The sequence below is a fragment of the Tetrahymena thermophila genome, assembly GCF_000189635.1.
Source record: "Tetrahymena thermophila SB210 genomic scaffold scf_8254504, whole genome shotgun sequence".
NCBI classification, from domain to species: Eukaryota; Ciliophora; class Oligohymenophorea; order Hymenostomatida; family Tetrahymenidae; genus Tetrahymena; species Tetrahymena thermophila.
Window position 1 is genome coordinate 25,184 of NW_002476279.1, and position 16,110 is coordinate 41,293.

General features: G+C 22.5%; 5 protein-coding genes across 5 annotated transcripts; 1 reads left to right on the forward strand and 4 right to left on the reverse strand. All coding sequences in view use genetic code 6, as the record gives it.

Annotated features, from left to right (window-relative positions):
- Positions 1-198: 198 nt before the first annotated feature.
- On the reverse strand, positions 199-2,455 carry TTHERM_01109830 (lecithin-cholesterol acyltransferase; the record flags this gene model as incomplete). The annotated part of the gene is made up of 3 exons (XM_001030192.1): positions 199-1,397; positions 1,572-2,084; positions 2,212-2,455. The coding sequence occupies 3 exons, from the start codon at positions 2,453-2,455 to the stop codon at positions 199-201; spliced, it is 1,956 nt and encodes a 651-aa protein (XP_001030192.1).
- Positions 2,456-2,990: 535 nt separating this feature from the next.
- TTHERM_01109840 (transmembrane protein, putative) lies at positions 2,991-9,370 on the reverse strand. The gene is made up of 17 exons (XM_001030193.2): positions 8,926-9,370; positions 7,112-8,866; positions 6,789-6,881; positions 6,633-6,728; positions 6,371-6,574; positions 6,234-6,314; positions 6,088-6,168; positions 5,930-6,025; positions 5,791-5,880; positions 5,653-5,742; positions 5,505-5,594; positions 5,363-5,452; positions 5,048-5,296; positions 4,807-4,989; positions 3,800-4,648; positions 3,653-3,742; positions 2,991-3,365 (listed from the first exon to the last, which is right to left on the reverse strand). The coding sequence occupies exons 1-17, from the start codon at positions 9,324-9,326 to the stop codon at positions 3,188-3,190; spliced, it is 4,716 nt and encodes a 1,571-aa protein (XP_001030193.2). The 5' UTR covers positions 9,327-9,370; the 3' UTR covers positions 2,991-3,187.
- Positions 9,371-9,884: 514 nt separating this feature from the next.
- On the reverse strand, positions 9,885-10,797 carry TTHERM_001109848 (miro-like protein; the record flags this gene model as incomplete). The annotated part of the gene is made up of 5 exons (XM_012799132.1): positions 9,885-10,033; positions 10,102-10,155; positions 10,221-10,369; positions 10,496-10,511; positions 10,584-10,797. The coding sequence occupies 5 exons, from the start codon at positions 10,795-10,797 to the stop codon at positions 9,885-9,887; spliced, it is 582 nt and encodes a 193-aa protein (XP_012654586.1).
- Positions 10,798-11,684: 887 nt separating this feature from the next.
- TTHERM_001109849 (hypothetical protein) lies at positions 11,685-14,280 on the reverse strand (the record flags this gene model as incomplete). The annotated part of the gene is made up of 3 exons (XM_012799133.1): positions 11,685-12,412; positions 12,545-13,715; positions 13,774-14,280. The coding sequence occupies 3 exons, from the start codon at positions 14,278-14,280 to the stop codon at positions 11,685-11,687; spliced, it is 2,406 nt and encodes an 801-aa protein (XP_012654587.1).
- Positions 14,281-14,638: 358 nt separating this feature from the next.
- On the forward strand, positions 14,639-15,448 carry TTHERM_01109850 (hypothetical protein; the record flags this gene model as incomplete). The annotated part of the gene is made up of 1 exon (XM_001030194.4): positions 14,639-15,448. The coding sequence occupies exon 1, from the start codon at positions 14,708-14,710 to the stop codon at positions 15,446-15,448; it is 741 nt and encodes a 246-aa protein (XP_001030194.3). The 5' UTR covers positions 14,639-14,707.
- Positions 15,449-16,110: the final 662 nt, after the last annotated feature.

Genomic DNA, 16,110 nt, shown 5'->3' on the forward strand with positions numbered 1-16,110 from the left:
TTTAATTATAAAATGAATAATTTTGAAGTAAAATTGAAGTAATTTAAAAATTTATTCTTTAAATATTCTATCATATCCACAAACAAAGAATAAAAAAAATTTTTAAATTGAAAAACTAGATAGAATCAAATAAATTTAATAAATTTAACATTTTTACTAAATAAATATTAACTATCAAATACTACTTTATAATTAACTTCAATCCTTTAGTACAGGACATTCAGATTAAATAGATAATACTTCATTTAATGTATATTTTTTAGTTTTTTTTGCTATTTCATTTGTTTAGATAGCTTCAAATATAGTGCCAATCACAAATTTATCATTTATAAAGCAAGAATGGTTACATTTTTCTACACTCTTAGTATTTTGACATTCACAAGGTATTCCATGATATGAGTTTTTAGTATAAATCTTTTCTCCATTTTTTGAAGTGTTGTCATAAAAAGATTCATTACTTGCGTGCTTGGAGCAATATTCAATCAATTTAACAGGTTTGCTGTTTGGGGATTGATTATCGAATTCAAAAGCCCATTTGAAAGCAGGAGTAATGGCTGAATAAGTAGGAACAGTGCCATCACCAATTGTAAAGCTTTATGATTCAGGGAAATAGAAATCTTTATTTACAGATAATTTATCCTTAGGATTTTCGTTATAATTTAAACTAATTGTAGTTTCAAGAATACCTCCAAAAATAATAGCAGTGGGAACACCAGGGTTTTTAAGCTTGTTAAGACCTTCAGCTTTTAAAGATTTATTATACAATTTAATGTACTTAGAAGCATCATCAAGAGTAAAGTTGTTTAAAATGCTGATCAAATCTTCATTGTTAGATTTAAAAGTTTAATTTTTTATATTTAAAATTTCTTGCTCAAAGAGGTTAATTAATCCAGACTAGCATGTATTGTCAGATCTAAAAAATAATTTATTAGTATCGAAGCATTCATTTTCTCTTTCGGGGAATATACTCTTGAAAGGGGCTTCAGAAAATTTAGAAGGATCCTTTTCATATTCTATTCTAGAAATGAGCTCTTTTAACCAGGGCTCATCTTTAAACTCATAAAATGTATTCTTTGGCAAGAGATCGTAAGTACTAGAAGAACTGTAAGCGAATTTGGTTTAAGAGTAGAAATTAATGCCAACTTGCAAACCTAAGATATTTTAGATATAAGAAGGATCACCTCCAATGATGTTAATGAAACTTTTGGGAGCACCAATAAAAGGAGGACCTATTGCTATAAATTGTTTAACCTTTTAATCTTTGAAGGATTATTCAAAACTGGTAAGAGCATCTAGTGTATGAAGTGATCCTAAAGAGTGAGCAATTAGAACAGATTTTTTACCGGTTAAGCTAAATAGTGAATTAATTGCTGATTTAATCAATCTTTTAGTCTCATCTAATTATAAAATTATTTATTTATTAATTTATTTTTAGTGATTTTAGTAAAATTTTAGTATTATTTTAATTAAAAAAATCATAAATCAAAGATTTTACTTTCTATTTATTAATTTATTTTTAGTGATTTTAGTAAAATTTTAGTATTATTTTAATTAAAAAAAATCATATTTACTTTCAGCCACAGATTATCTGAAATCATAAGGAAGAGCTTAGAACGAAAGTCCACTTTGATAACCTAGTTATTCTAAAGCATCAATTAAATTATGAAAACCATTTAAAGATTCAGTGGTTTATTTCATGATGGGATCATCTGTAAAATCTCTGATAGCATTAGCTCCACACTCACTTTTACTTTTTGTTTTTGGTGTATTTCCATACCAAGTAACAAAAACACCTTTATTGTCTTACAATTTATTTGTTTTTTCATCATAATTAAGACTCATCAAGTCCCCAAAGCACTTGGAGTCTTTTAATTATAAAAGTTTAGTTTTTGAAAAAATGCTTCCCACCCAGAGTCTATATTCTGTTTCTGGTCTCTTACCAAAAATATTATAACTAGAACAAGTAGACCAGCCGCAATTTGCAAATATTTCTGGATTTTCTTGTTACAAAACTTCACAATCAATTTAGACTTAAAGGGAAGTTCCGAGAATACCTGGCATGATTGTCAAAGGAGCACAAGGACCTGATAAAAAAGTAAAAATTATAAGAATAAATTTAGTGATAATCTATTTAGCATGTTTTTTAAATTATTATCAATTAATTAAGTTTTAATTGTTTCAATAAATAAAAATAATTTTTTTAAATGTTACCTTTTTTGAATTCTTCTAATTGCTCTTAAGCGTTTAATTAAGCTGGATTCTTTCCATTAATACAGTAAAATCTGTTTTTTTAAATGAATTCTTTGATGTTATCTTTGAATTCGAGGTCTTTGAATTTTTGAAGAAAGTCTTCTTTGATTCCACCGAGGTCGGGATCTCTGTTATCTATCAAGACAGGAGTGAGTAAAATAGTAACAGCAACAAGACCTACTATTTTCAATATTTAGCTAGGCATTCCAAAAAAAGTTGACTAAATTTTAATTTTTTGTTGTTCTATATTTTTAATTTAAAAATTTTATTATGTAAATCAACTTAGTTAGCTTTTAACTAACATTGAAAGTTTAGTTATATAAGTAAATTTACCAAAGATAAATATAAGTAAAAATTAACAATTTAACAATTTCCTCCAATAAAAAATTAAACATCTCTCAATTATTTTATTGAATATAAGCCAAATGTAACAATGAATTTGTTTCTAAAATTAAATTTAACTCTAACAAATAAATTAGAAATAAAAATAAGATAAATTACTTTTCTCTTGTTTAAAAGAATTCTATCTCTTAATACTTATAAAAATCAACTCATATTTTTAAAAATCAATTGTAAATTGTAAATCTAACCTTAGAAACTAAAGAAATTTTAGAAATTTAAACTGAATAAAATAGAATACTAAAATATTTTTGAAAAAGTTTAATTTGTGAAAATCAATTTATGTTAACTTTGAACTTAAAATAGCTTTTAAAATAATTTTTTGAAGATAAATAAAGCCGAAAAAAAAGAAGAGATAAATTGAACAGGATAGTTCTAGATAATTGGTTTACTACAAACATGATGCGATTTGTCTAATAGATCTTAAATAAATAATTAATTTTATCAATTTTGGTAAATTATAGGTTATTAATTTATCTTCAGTAATTATATATTTTTATTAAAGACCCTTATAATAATTTGATAATCTGCCTTTCACTCAGTAATAGAAGGAACTAGGATATGCAATATGTAATGCTTTAATAAACTCTTGGTCTGTATTGTACACACAAACATTATCGCACAAGTCTAAGATAACTTTTTCGTATTTATCCTTTCTTTCTAAAAGGGTTTGGGAGAATTTTAATATTCTATCATCAGACTCTATCCTGTTATTTCTATATTTTAAATTTGAAAATATTTGTATAATGAAATAAAATTTGATTGATATCATCATTTTTTATTAAGGAATAATTTGGTGCTTTTGTTAAATAAAAGTGAAAATTTCATGGAAAGCTTATAAATAAATTTGATTTAAGTTCTAGCTCTTCAATCAACAAGAAATAATAAATATTGCTTCGCTTAAAGTAAAGTAATTAAAAAATTCTATTAATCTGATATAAAATGAATGATGATCAAATTAATTAAATGATTTCATTTATGAGTGATGAAATAAAAAAATTACTTCAAAATAATTCTTATTTTAGATAGTTAAGTGCATTCTTGTAAGATACACGATATATAGAATAATCCATCAGCGTTAATCTAGTTATTTCTTTTTAATTTTGTAAAAGTAAAATTTCAATCATAAAAATTTAGATATAAATTTTACTCTAGATTGATATCAATAAACGATAAATCTTTTTGAATTCTGAAGATTGATAAAATATGTTTGATACCAAGATTGCCTAAATAATTGTTCGAGAAATTAAATGTGATGGATTTTAGAGAGCGAATATTTTCTAATGCATAAAAAAGCTCATAGATATCATAATGAATAAGGAAGTTTTATGAAAATTCAAAGTTGATTATATTTAACTAATTCATTATTTTTAGAGAGTTTTTAAGATAAGAAGTAAAAAGATTTTATTTCTTAGAGTAATCGAAAATCAAGTTATTTTGCTAATCTTTTTTCAATTTAGATTCTTTGATATAAGATTACAATCTTTCATTTTCTTTTTCTAATGACTTTTTTTATTCTACAAGAACATTCAGCTGATTATTCAATATTTCCTCTTTTTCATTAGAAAACTGTATTGCTTTTTATTTTCTAGGAGATATGTATTCCTATATTTTATTTTTAAGTTGCTTTTTTTGTATTAATATTGACTTCCTCTTATAATCATTTTCTTTTTTTTAATTGTAAGCATCATTCAGCCTTAATTATTTTGACTCGGTCTTTTATGAAATGTCTTTTTCTTCATTCATCAGAGTTTGCTCTTACTAAAGTATTTCGTTTTTTTATTTTGACAGCTCATCTTTAATATCGTCAGCAATTTTCAATTATTTCTCATTAATTTAGTCTATTTCACAATCATTAGCAATTATTCTCGCTTCATATTAATTTACTTAGTTGGAAAGCATTTTTACAAAAACCTTAATTTCATCTTTTTATTTTTCAAGATCTTCTACATTATTACTATGCTCTTTAATATTTGGTATACTAAGTAAACTATTTACCCTATACCATAAAATTTAATAATTATTTAATCTCCTACAATAAATATTTTTTATTTGGCAAATTTATTTTACACTTATAACAGACAATAGTTAGTAATTAAATAAATATTTTTAATTAATTTTAGAAAAAATATCAATAAAACTAATTAATTATTTTACCTATTCAACTTTAATATGAGCTTATTTACGTAAACAAGTTTTTTTAATCCACTAAAAATATAATTAACTCCTTCTCTTTCTAAAAGATTATCAGAAAGATCCATATTTAAATAAGTTAGATTCTTCATTTTACATAAAGTTAAACAAATTAATCTAGACTATAATGATCCTATATGACAATTCCTATCATGATATTTGAAATGTAAAAATGAAAAAATGAAAAATTTTAATTATAAATTACCTCAAAATCAAACTGAGTGCATGGAACTAATTTTACTCTGGCATATTTTTAAATAATTAAGTACAAAAAACACTTTGGTTCCATAGATCTTAAGCTTTTAATGAAAGAGAGTTATTTACCTACATTTCTTAATCTTCTTGTTGAAAGGATAAATACAATGCTGACATATCCAAAACACTTTTGAATCCTAAGTTTTTATTTCTCTTTAGCTCATCTTCATTTTATTTATCAGTATTTAAAAGGCAATCGCTTTTATTTAAATTAAGAGAAGAATTAATTTTTTTAAATAAAAAATAAAATAAACTAGTAATTTACGAATAATTTAAATGCAATTCTTTTAATTTAGAGAAGTAAGGAAGTGCCTATGATATCTAATTTAGCCCATTTGCTAATACTTTGTTATTTCTATTTATTTTAATTGATTTCAATATATTTTTAAGATATTTATTAAAATTACTCAAGCGATAAAAGCAATTCTTGCAAAGATACAAGTTGCTAAAGTCCATATGAAATATATTTGCAACCTTCAGCTTGTATGCTATTACAGCTTTATATGATAATATTTTATTAACTCATAAAAAAAGAAATGAATAATTTTATTTTACTCTAGATAGAGATAGAGCTTTTTTAAAAATTAAAATAAGGAAAGACATCCAGATAGAGATAACATAACTTCGTCGCTTAAGAAATTTTTACTAAAAATAATTGAAATTTGAATTAAGCAAGCTAAAATTTAAATTTACGAAATATCTAAAGTTAGCTCTTAAAGATTAATGTGCTTTTACATTTAATAAAATATTTAAAAAGCTCCTTAGCTTCCAACCTTTTAATTACTTATATTTTAGATAAATTAGATAAAAATTACTCTAAAAGTAATTTTACAAAAGTTGTAAATCGAAGACTTCGATTGAGTTACAAACTTATATTGAATCAGATAGTACTCTGCAACCAACTTAACCAAGCTTTTTGTAATCAGATCTATAGTTAAGGTATATTAAAAGCAAAACATTTTTATTAAATTCCTAATAAATAAAATTTACATTTCTAAGTCAAGACTTATATTTTGTGTATCATATTTGAATATCCTTTGAAGTTAACCCCATTTCCAATATGATTTTTCTCTAAATAAATTAATAAAATAATATTTTATCATACATTATAAAATATTTGTAAAACAAGATCTTACTCTAAAAGAATATGAGCATATTGGATGCATTTTTTATCATTAATGATTCTGTAAACTTAGCTGAAGTAGTAATCTTAAATGCTAATTTAAATTAAAGAATAATAACTATTTATTTAACATTATCAAATTTATTATACTTTCCAAATATTTCTATTTTTTTAACACTAATATTTTCAAGTAGCTTTAATATTTCAAACTATATTTAATCATCAAGATATGAAATTTCACTTAGATTGATTTATATCTTCCTTAAATTTTGTTAAGAATGCTTCTAGATAATTGAAAAATCACTGTATGCTTGATCATCAATTAAAGATTTTTTATAATATAAATCTTTTTCTCTTTGAATATTTATTAAAAAAAATTATTGTAAAATTATTTTTTTAATAGTTTTCTTACGAGATAATAAGCACTCTGAATAATTTAATAGATTATTCATCCTCTGTTAAACTTGTAACCAAACGTTTGTAACTTCTCTTTCTTATTGTATTCCCACTATTAAAATTAATTAGTAAATAAATAAATAAAAATCAAGCATTTTTAACACATTTTTACATCAAATTTATATAAATATCTTCAAGCATACCACAATCTGTAAAAGCTGTTTGGATTGAATTAATTATGTAGCTTTCTTACATAAATTGATACCTATTAGTTTATATTTATTTAACTTTAATTTATTCTATAAAGTTGTATTTTTGTTAATTTTTAAATCAAAAACAAAATATTTTTAGATAAATAATTTATTAATATTTTATCAAATATATTATATTAATTTTTTTAATATGATAATAATAATATTTTATTTAAATTCAAATAAATTTTCTTAATAATTTATAATAATGTAAATATATTAAAAAGCTTATATTAAATTTTACTGAAGGTCAATATGGAGATGTGTAAGATTCTTAAGTTTTAAGAATGTTTTCTCTAAAGAATTCACTAAAATTGGTAGATAATATCTTTGCTTCGGAGGTTAAAAACTTAGCTTTTAAATATTTAGACAGCTAGTAGGGTTTAAATCTATAAGCCTATCTAATTATATATTAGAGTCAATTACAACTTTAGGTGGAATAGGAAATCTGGAATCAATGTGAATTTAACTTTTTGCTTTTAATTTACTTAGTTGGGATTCTATAAAGTAGTAAGAGTAGTAGTTATTATAAAATATATCATTTAGACCTATAAACGAATTGATGAAAATATTAAATATTCCAAGTATTAGATGTGCTAGTGCAATTCCACTTTAATTGTTTAGAATCGAGATATTTACTAAATTGAGTCCTAAATTTGGCATAGTGCTAAAAATACAAATGATAAAATTACCAATTACTAAATACTAGAATAGAAGTTTATTAGTTAAGAATCTTTTGTAATCAAAACCTATGTTAGCACTTAATTATAAATCAATATTTTCTTAATTATTACTCTGTTATGATGTCTGAATATTAATCTCTGTTTTTTTCTAAAACGACACTTCAACAGGCTGTAAGTATATAGATTATGATTTTTGTATATGTTTTTTGATAGAGGAAGATGCTTGAAGCTTTAGAGCTGGCATTTAAGGTGTTTTCAATTAATCTTCTTGTTGGGATTAATTTTTTTGCATAAAATTAATACTATCTTTACCATTAATTTAATCTTATTAAATTGAAGGATGTATGTTTTCATTTTATGTCTTTTTAGGGCCAAACTTGCTACTCTAATTGATTTCTTTTGAGCTCTGAATAACTTCATCTAAAAACTCTCCAAATATATTAACTCTTTTATTAGTTTTATAAGAGGAATTTTCTAATATTACATTTTCAAGCTCAAAATAGTTTTATTAGATGCTATTTTACTACTTTAGGTCTTTTGGCTCCAGATTTTCGCTATCATCAATTTGTTTATTTTCGTTGTAGTTTAATTGCTAAGATTAAATTGTATATAAAACCTTTTATTCCTTAATTTCATTCTAACGGAGATCAATGAGTATTTTTTTTTCTAATTTGAGGACTTCTTTCCTCTTTTATTATTCTTCTAATATGTTTTATTACTGTTTTATAGCTTAAGATATGATAGAATTTTGTTTGGATTCTTTCATATTTTAGGAGAGTTATTGTTGATTAGTTATTTAAAAATCACTTATGTTTAGCTAGGAATAATCTTAGTGCTAATTCTAATGTATGATTGATAAGTCTATAATAGATTTTTATCTTCCTTACTAAAATGATATTGACTAATCTTACACAGATTTGTTCATAGAAAAGTTTGATTCATCATTTTATTCTTTTATTATCATACTTTTATCTTAGGAAACACCTTTTCTAATACTCATAGAAGCAGCGTTTTATAGAATAGAGCTTGGTTATTTTACTTACGCTGATGAAAATTTAGATTTGTTTAATTATAGTGCTTCTTTTCCTTGTTTTAACATTTTTCTAATTTTCTCACTAGCTTAGGCCTAAAGCTCTTTTTTCTTTTTCATTTCTATTTCTTTTTATTATTATTCTGTGTGTTATATCGAATTTTACTGTTATTATACCACTGCTTAGTCATCTCCATATCTCATCTTTATATTATCATTTTCTTCTTAATATAAATTTTCCAAGTTTTCTTAATTCATTTTTTCGTTTATTTCATTTATAAGTTACCTAAATAATATTTTTGAAAGAACTCATTTATTAAATATTAATAAAAATTTAATAATTACTCTGTCATAAAAGCTTAATAGTTCTCAAATGTTTGTTTCAAAATCACAACACCAAACACTCTAAAGTACATCAAAAATGTGAAGTAGACACTCTTTGGCATTGAAATCAAAAATTATTTTATGAATGCCAAAAAGTATTTTATTTTAAAATTAATTTCCGTTTATCCTGCCTTGAAATCTCTTATAGGAAAGTATTATTTCTGTGATTTGGCAATCAATATTGCCCAGCATATAAGTAAAATTATAAATGGTAAAATAAAAAAGATAGCGTTTAAGGTAAGAAGCACATCATATTAAAATTTCTCTAAGGACATGTATAGTATTTAAATTAATAAATCACCAAATCCTAATAGAAAAACTAAAGCAAGCTTTAAAACTTATAAGATAAAATCTAAAGTCATATCCTTATAATCTTTAAGCAAGGTTTAGATAGATTTCAAAAAATAATTAACAGAAAATTTTTTAATTAAATTAAATTCACGGATACAAATTATTAATTTAAAAATCTTTAACTTAATCTTCTTTGCTGCCAATAAAACCTATCTTAAATTAATGAAGAAACATAAAATATTTTCTATTTTAAATCGCTGCAATTTAATTATTTTAATTTTCAATTATTAAATTTACAAAATGAAGCATTAATTTTTAAAAATTTAGTAATTTTTTAACAATTTATTTAATTAAAAAATCATAAAAAAGGATGGTTTAAAAACATTTAAAAAGAGAATAAATTTTTTAGAAAATCTTTAGTCATTCGTTTAAAAAACGAATAAACTAAAATATTTTAATATGATTTTTATCTGATTAAAAAATACATAAATAAAAACTATTTTAAAATTATTTAATTAGATTTGTTAATTTAATTAATTGAGGTTTATTAATGACATTATGATTAAGTAAGTAAGTATCAATCTAACTTCCTTTCTATCTATCTATTTATATTTATTTCTTTATAACTTTCATTTCATAAAATTACTTTCAATCTAATCTTCATTTTCATATATTTAGTTCATTACATTTGTAAAAAGTTTTTCAAAAGCTGGGAAAATAGTTTCATGTCCCTCTTCAATAGATGTGTTAAAAACAGAAACTGCTGGACAACATTTAACTTAATAATATTCATAAATTTTAATTTAATATTCAAATAAAATAGATGATATTTAAAAAATATTTTACTTTATCTCTATTTATTTTTTTATACAGGTTTTCCTGATACTTAGTGTGCAAATGCTTTTTTATTTATAAAACAAACACATTAAATTATTCTGATGCAAATAAATTATTGTTCTAATTACCCATTAACAAGTTTGGAGGCATTTTTGATTTATTTGCAAAATTGTTAAACCAACCTTCTATTTCCTATTCATGTCTAGGATTTTCTGCATTATATATCATTAAGCAACCATGAGCATTTTTTTGAATAGCAGGCCAAGTTGGTTCATATCTATTTTATTTATTTTTTGCTTAAATATTTTATGATTTCAATGTTAAATAAACATAGAAAAGAGCAACAATTCAAATTCTATCATATTAAAATGTTAATCATAAAAAGCTAACTTTAATATTTTACCTTGGATCACCTGAAACTGTTTAATAAAGAAAATAATTTAATTAATAAAATGAATTTACTAAAGATTATATAATTAAATCAATTTTACCATCCCAAAGCTAAATGGTAGCCATTTCTTATCCTGGTCTTTTGCGATTTACTGGTGCTTCTCTGTTAAATTCAACTATTCTTAAAGCTGCAGTAGGTCTATAGTCTTTGGAAATACCATCTAAACGATTTGCTAAATAATTTGCGATAGCAGTCTTTCCGCTTTAAGAAGGACCAATAATTATAATTTTTACAACTCTTTGCTTATCTGACATTTTTAATTGCTTTGTTAATAAATAAATTATTCCTATTAAAAGAAAGTGTTTCAAAATTTCTTATATTGTTTTATTATTTAAAAATTTTTGAAATTTTTTAATTCAATTAAAAAAATCAGAGTAGAAAAGATATCAATCATCAATTAAATATACTCAATGTGAATGAATAATACTAATAAAAATTTTTTATAAATTATTTTTTATTATTATTAATAAATTCCTATTAGCTTTTTAATTTTTTAGTAGTTCAATTAATATATTATTTTTCTACTTATAAAAATAATTATTAAAAATAAAACGATTAAAAATCAAGTAGAAAAGATATTAAATGTTACTCAATATGAATGAATATTATTAATAATATATTCTTTATAAATTTTTATTTTTGTAGCTATTAATAAATTTCTATCGTCTTTAATTTTGATTAATGAAAGCTTTTCTTTCTACTATCAAAATTAAAGCTCTAAAAAATAATTTATTTGATATTTTTTAAAAAGCTTGTTAAATAAAATGAATAAAAAAATATATGAAATACAATTAAAAAGAAAAATATTAATTAATCAAAAAAATGTTGTAAATAGAGTGTTTTATTTCAAATACTTTAGATAATTTAGGTAAAATCTTAAAGTATTACAACAATTTTCAACAAAATTTTAGTTAAAAAATGTTTTCATTGAAAATTATTTTTATAATTAATTAAATTTTAAAGAAAATAAGAAAACAAAAAATTATTTAAATTTATTTTTTTAAAAAATGAAGTGTGAATGAATGACTAACATATGTAAACTAACTAATTAATTTTTTACATTTTGAAACAACATAATATTGCATATTTTTAGATAATTATATTTTTGAAAATATTAAATAAGATTATTTATTGAAAATACTCAATTGAGGAAATGCTGCTTACAGTAGCTTTCGTCCTGTTTATTTAACAAGAATGCTTAGTATCTCTTTTCTTCAAATTCTTTTCTTGTTTTACTAAATGTTACAAATTAATCAAAATATTTTTCAAAGTATCTTTTTCCTTAATATCCATAGTAGTGCAGACCAAGTATTCTATCATTATCTTTTTTATCACAAACAAGCATTACATAAGTGTTGTTGCTTTCAAAATTAATTATGTCTCTGTATTCATCATAAATGCATTGAATAATATCCCTAACTTTTAAATAAAGCTCTTTTTTCTATTCTTTACTCACTTTTCTCAATTAAGATAAATGTTGGTTCAATAAAGATGCAGCATGATGTTCAAAAATAGAAGTTTTTTCTACTATAGCTTGTTCCATATTTCTAGCTCTTTTCACGGCTTCAATTGTTGAATCTCTAACCTAATCAAGAAACTTATCTTCACTTACAGCATTCTTTTCCCATAATCTATATTTGTTTTTCTTATTCTTTATTTTAGATAAATCATCTGATTTCTTTTCAACAACTTTTTTTCTTTGACTTGCAGGCCTGCTTTTATAAAGTTTGCTGTAGTTGTCAGAATATTAGCTTGTATTGTTACTATTTGTTCTTTCCAAACTTAATTAGCTTTTATTCATGCTTTTCGATTCCTGCTCATCCCCTTCTTCCATAATCGATTAACCAAAGTGAGTTTTCTCATAATCCCCTATTATATAAGTCAAATACAAGTTAGGTTATTTTTATTAACATTTAAATTAATAAATAAGAAAAATGTAAATAGATTTTTAATATGAATCAAAATGATTTAAATAAGATAAATTCCTAAAGTGTTAGTTACTCAAAAAGTTTGATTTAGAAAAGTCATATTGGTCTTTGATTTGAGATTTTAAATCTTATTTATTGTAGGTGGTCGTGGTTAAAACTTTAGACTTTAAGTTACTACTTGCTAGTTAAGAATTATTTAAAATTCTTGATTTGTTTTATTAGTTAAAAACAACAGATTTTTAAGTTTAATTTCCTTATTTGCTTGAATCATGATCTCCACTTTTAGATTTGGATAATTGAGTAACTTGCAATAAATCTTTATTTTGTTTTTATGAGCTATTTAATATGCTTAATTCTTGCATATTATTTTGCTATTCATCCTCATCATCTTGATCTATATCCTCTAAAGTGTTGATTTTAATTTCTATATCTTCATTAATTCCTTACTAATCTTGAGTCATTTCTGATTTTTTTTTTTTAATCGAATACTCATCATAAGAGTACATGTAATATACAATTTCTTTAGATCTATCAAACTAATATTTTATCAAAGCTTATTTGTAAAAAAGCCCTAACTTTAGATAGTTACTCTTGCGATTAAATATATTATTTGCATACGAAACCATGTAATCGTGTTCATGTATCTTTTAATATCTTGCTTCCCAGAGCATATTTTTATGTTCGTAATCATCATTATCATCTCCGTTATTTGATGATAATTCCTCTTCTTCTCTGAGAATATTCTGACTTATATTGTTTCTTGTTCTATGCCATATAAAAGAAGGAACAGTACCAGATGTTTTTGATAAGTTGAAATTATCTATATACAAAGTGTTATCACCAAAAATATCTTTCATTTACAAATCCTCTTTAAAGTCATTTGCAAACAAATTGGCATGCTATTTATTTATTTTTTCAAATTTATTAAGAGTTTCAAATCTATTATAATCAGTAATTTTATCATTTCTTAAGCCTGCCAAATTTGAACCATATAGATAGTTATTACCTTTTCTATTAAATCCCTGTGAGTTTTGTATATTAAATAAACTGCTTTGAAATAATTTCTCGCTTTAACTATCTTCATATTCTTAATCGTCCTCATACTCTTCTTCAGATTCATTAGAATCACTATCATCGTTGTTATTGTTATAGTTTTCAGACTTAGCATCTTCTTGTTATTTTTAAGACTTCTCAATTAATTCATCTCCAATTAACTAATCAGTTATATTTATTCCTCCTATTTACTAAGAATTTAATACAAATAAAAAATGAGCTTTTCTAAACTAAAAATTTACTACTTACTTTGCTTTTTTTAATCATTTAAGCTAATTTATTTGTAGCAAATTTAGGAGTATCATCCAAATTGTCTTTTATTGAGATTTTACTGCTTTTGCTTGATTCAATTTTTTATTTAACCAAAGTATTTTTTTCATTTGAAAATTACTAATTATAATATTATTTGTTTTAATCCTACTAAAACTGATTCTATTACTAAATAATGTAGGGATCTTGATAATAATTTTAGTAAATAGAATTTTCATTTTAAATTTTTGCTTCTAAAGGATGCCATGACACAATGTTATTTGTAGGGTAGAATACTTTCTGTGAAGGTTAGACAGGAGGAGGTAACTAAACTTAAGGATTAAAATTATTATAAACTACTCTCTGCTCAACAGGTAGAGGTCTATACTAGCAGCTTTGATATGTGCTTAAAAGATGATTGCCTCGTTAATAAATAGGACTAACATAAGGAGTTTACTAATAACTTCCTATATATTAGCTATAGGTTGGACTATTTTGATATTACATTTCAAAAACAATTAATTCTTTAAATAAATTAACAATATCTCACAAAGTATTTAAAATTTATTAATTTATTTATTATTTCCAGTGGAATTCATAAATAATAAGTTAAAAGGATTTCTAGTTGTTAAATAATTTTAAAGCAGAATATTATACTTTTCTAAAGCTAATCAATAATTTATTGCATATTTTTTAATGAATCAATTTTTAATCATTTATTTTATAAAATATTTAAATAAATATATAATCATTTTTTTTTACAATAAGTTCTAATTTTCTATTTTTTTGAATCAGTAATTTATTATTTTAAATAAAAAGGATTTTAAGCAAGCTTTAGAGTAAAATTTAGAAATATATCTTTAAATAAAAATTTTTAATAAAAAAAATTAGATTAGATTTTAAAAAATAATTAAGTAGAAACCTATTTTTAAAAATGAAGACAATTATTTAAATGGTAGGAATTTTTGGTATATTTTAGTATGGATTGTACATGTATTCAAAGCATCATTAAAGAGTTAAAGTAGAGAAAGCTTTACTCAAAAAGAGATACATTTTGTATAAGAATTATTAGGGAAAATTTTAAAGATCACCATAAATATTTGAGAAGCTATTATAAGAGTGCTCGCCTTTTATAAAAGTAAACAATCAGATAAAAATTGTATATGAAGATCCTGAAATTACTCAAGATTCTGAATAGTAACTTTATATTGTAGGTATAGAGCTAAATGATGAATAATAATAATAGGCTGCAAAAAAAATAGTAAGTAAATAAAAGGAATATAAGCTAGCTGAAATACCAGAGACAAATTATTTAATTTGCACTGAGCCAGCATAAAATATTGGAGATACTCCTTTTAATGAATTTATAGAAGATATAATAATTTAAGCTTTTAAATCTATTTTAAATTCAGATAAATTAGATGCTCAAGGATAATACATAGAAAAGCAATCTTATGACAGTGTTGGTAATCTTTAACAAGTAGAAATAAGCTATCCAGTCGAATTTAGACTTGAAAAATATATTAACCACTCACTAATCATTGAAAAACTAAGAAAGTAAGAAGAAATTAGAAAGAAATAGGAAGAGTAAAGAAAAAAAGAAGAAGAGGCAGAAAGAAAAAGATAAGAGCAATAACTAAAATAGTAACAATAAAAGAGCAAAAAGTGGTTTTGATTTCGTTATTTTTATAAAAGTAAAAAGATTAATTTGATGCATTAAAAATTTGTTTTTAGTTCTTAATTTTTACTTTGATTATCAAAGGCTTAGTCTACAACTTTTATTAATATATATTATATAATTAAAATAAACTTATTTTAATAATAAAGTCAAGTTTTCCATTGATAACAAACAATTCTATGATTGTTAATGTATTATTATCATTTAAAATTATTGTTCTCTATTTATGTAATAATAAACAAGTAATTTTTTTAAATTTAACATACATAATATAAAATTTAGAAATTAATTGAATGAATGAAGTTAAAAAACAAATAAAAAGTATTTGTAAAAATTAAGTTAAGTTTAATAGTTTATAAAAATAAATTGAATTTAAATGATAAAATAATATGAATTTTTTGAACTTCTTTGCTGAGAATTTTTTGTTTATTTTAAATATTATAGTTTCAATTACAGTAAAAATACATTCATTAAAGTCTAATGAGATTAAAGTATGCTTTTTTATTTTTTAAATTAAGGCTGTAATCAGTGTATTTAAAAGATATTAAAATCAGCAAGAATTTATGAGCATTTATCATATTTAATTTTGCTAAAAGATATATTTATTTTTTTTTCATAAATATAAACTACTTAAAGGTTCGCTTATGGTTTCAAAATTT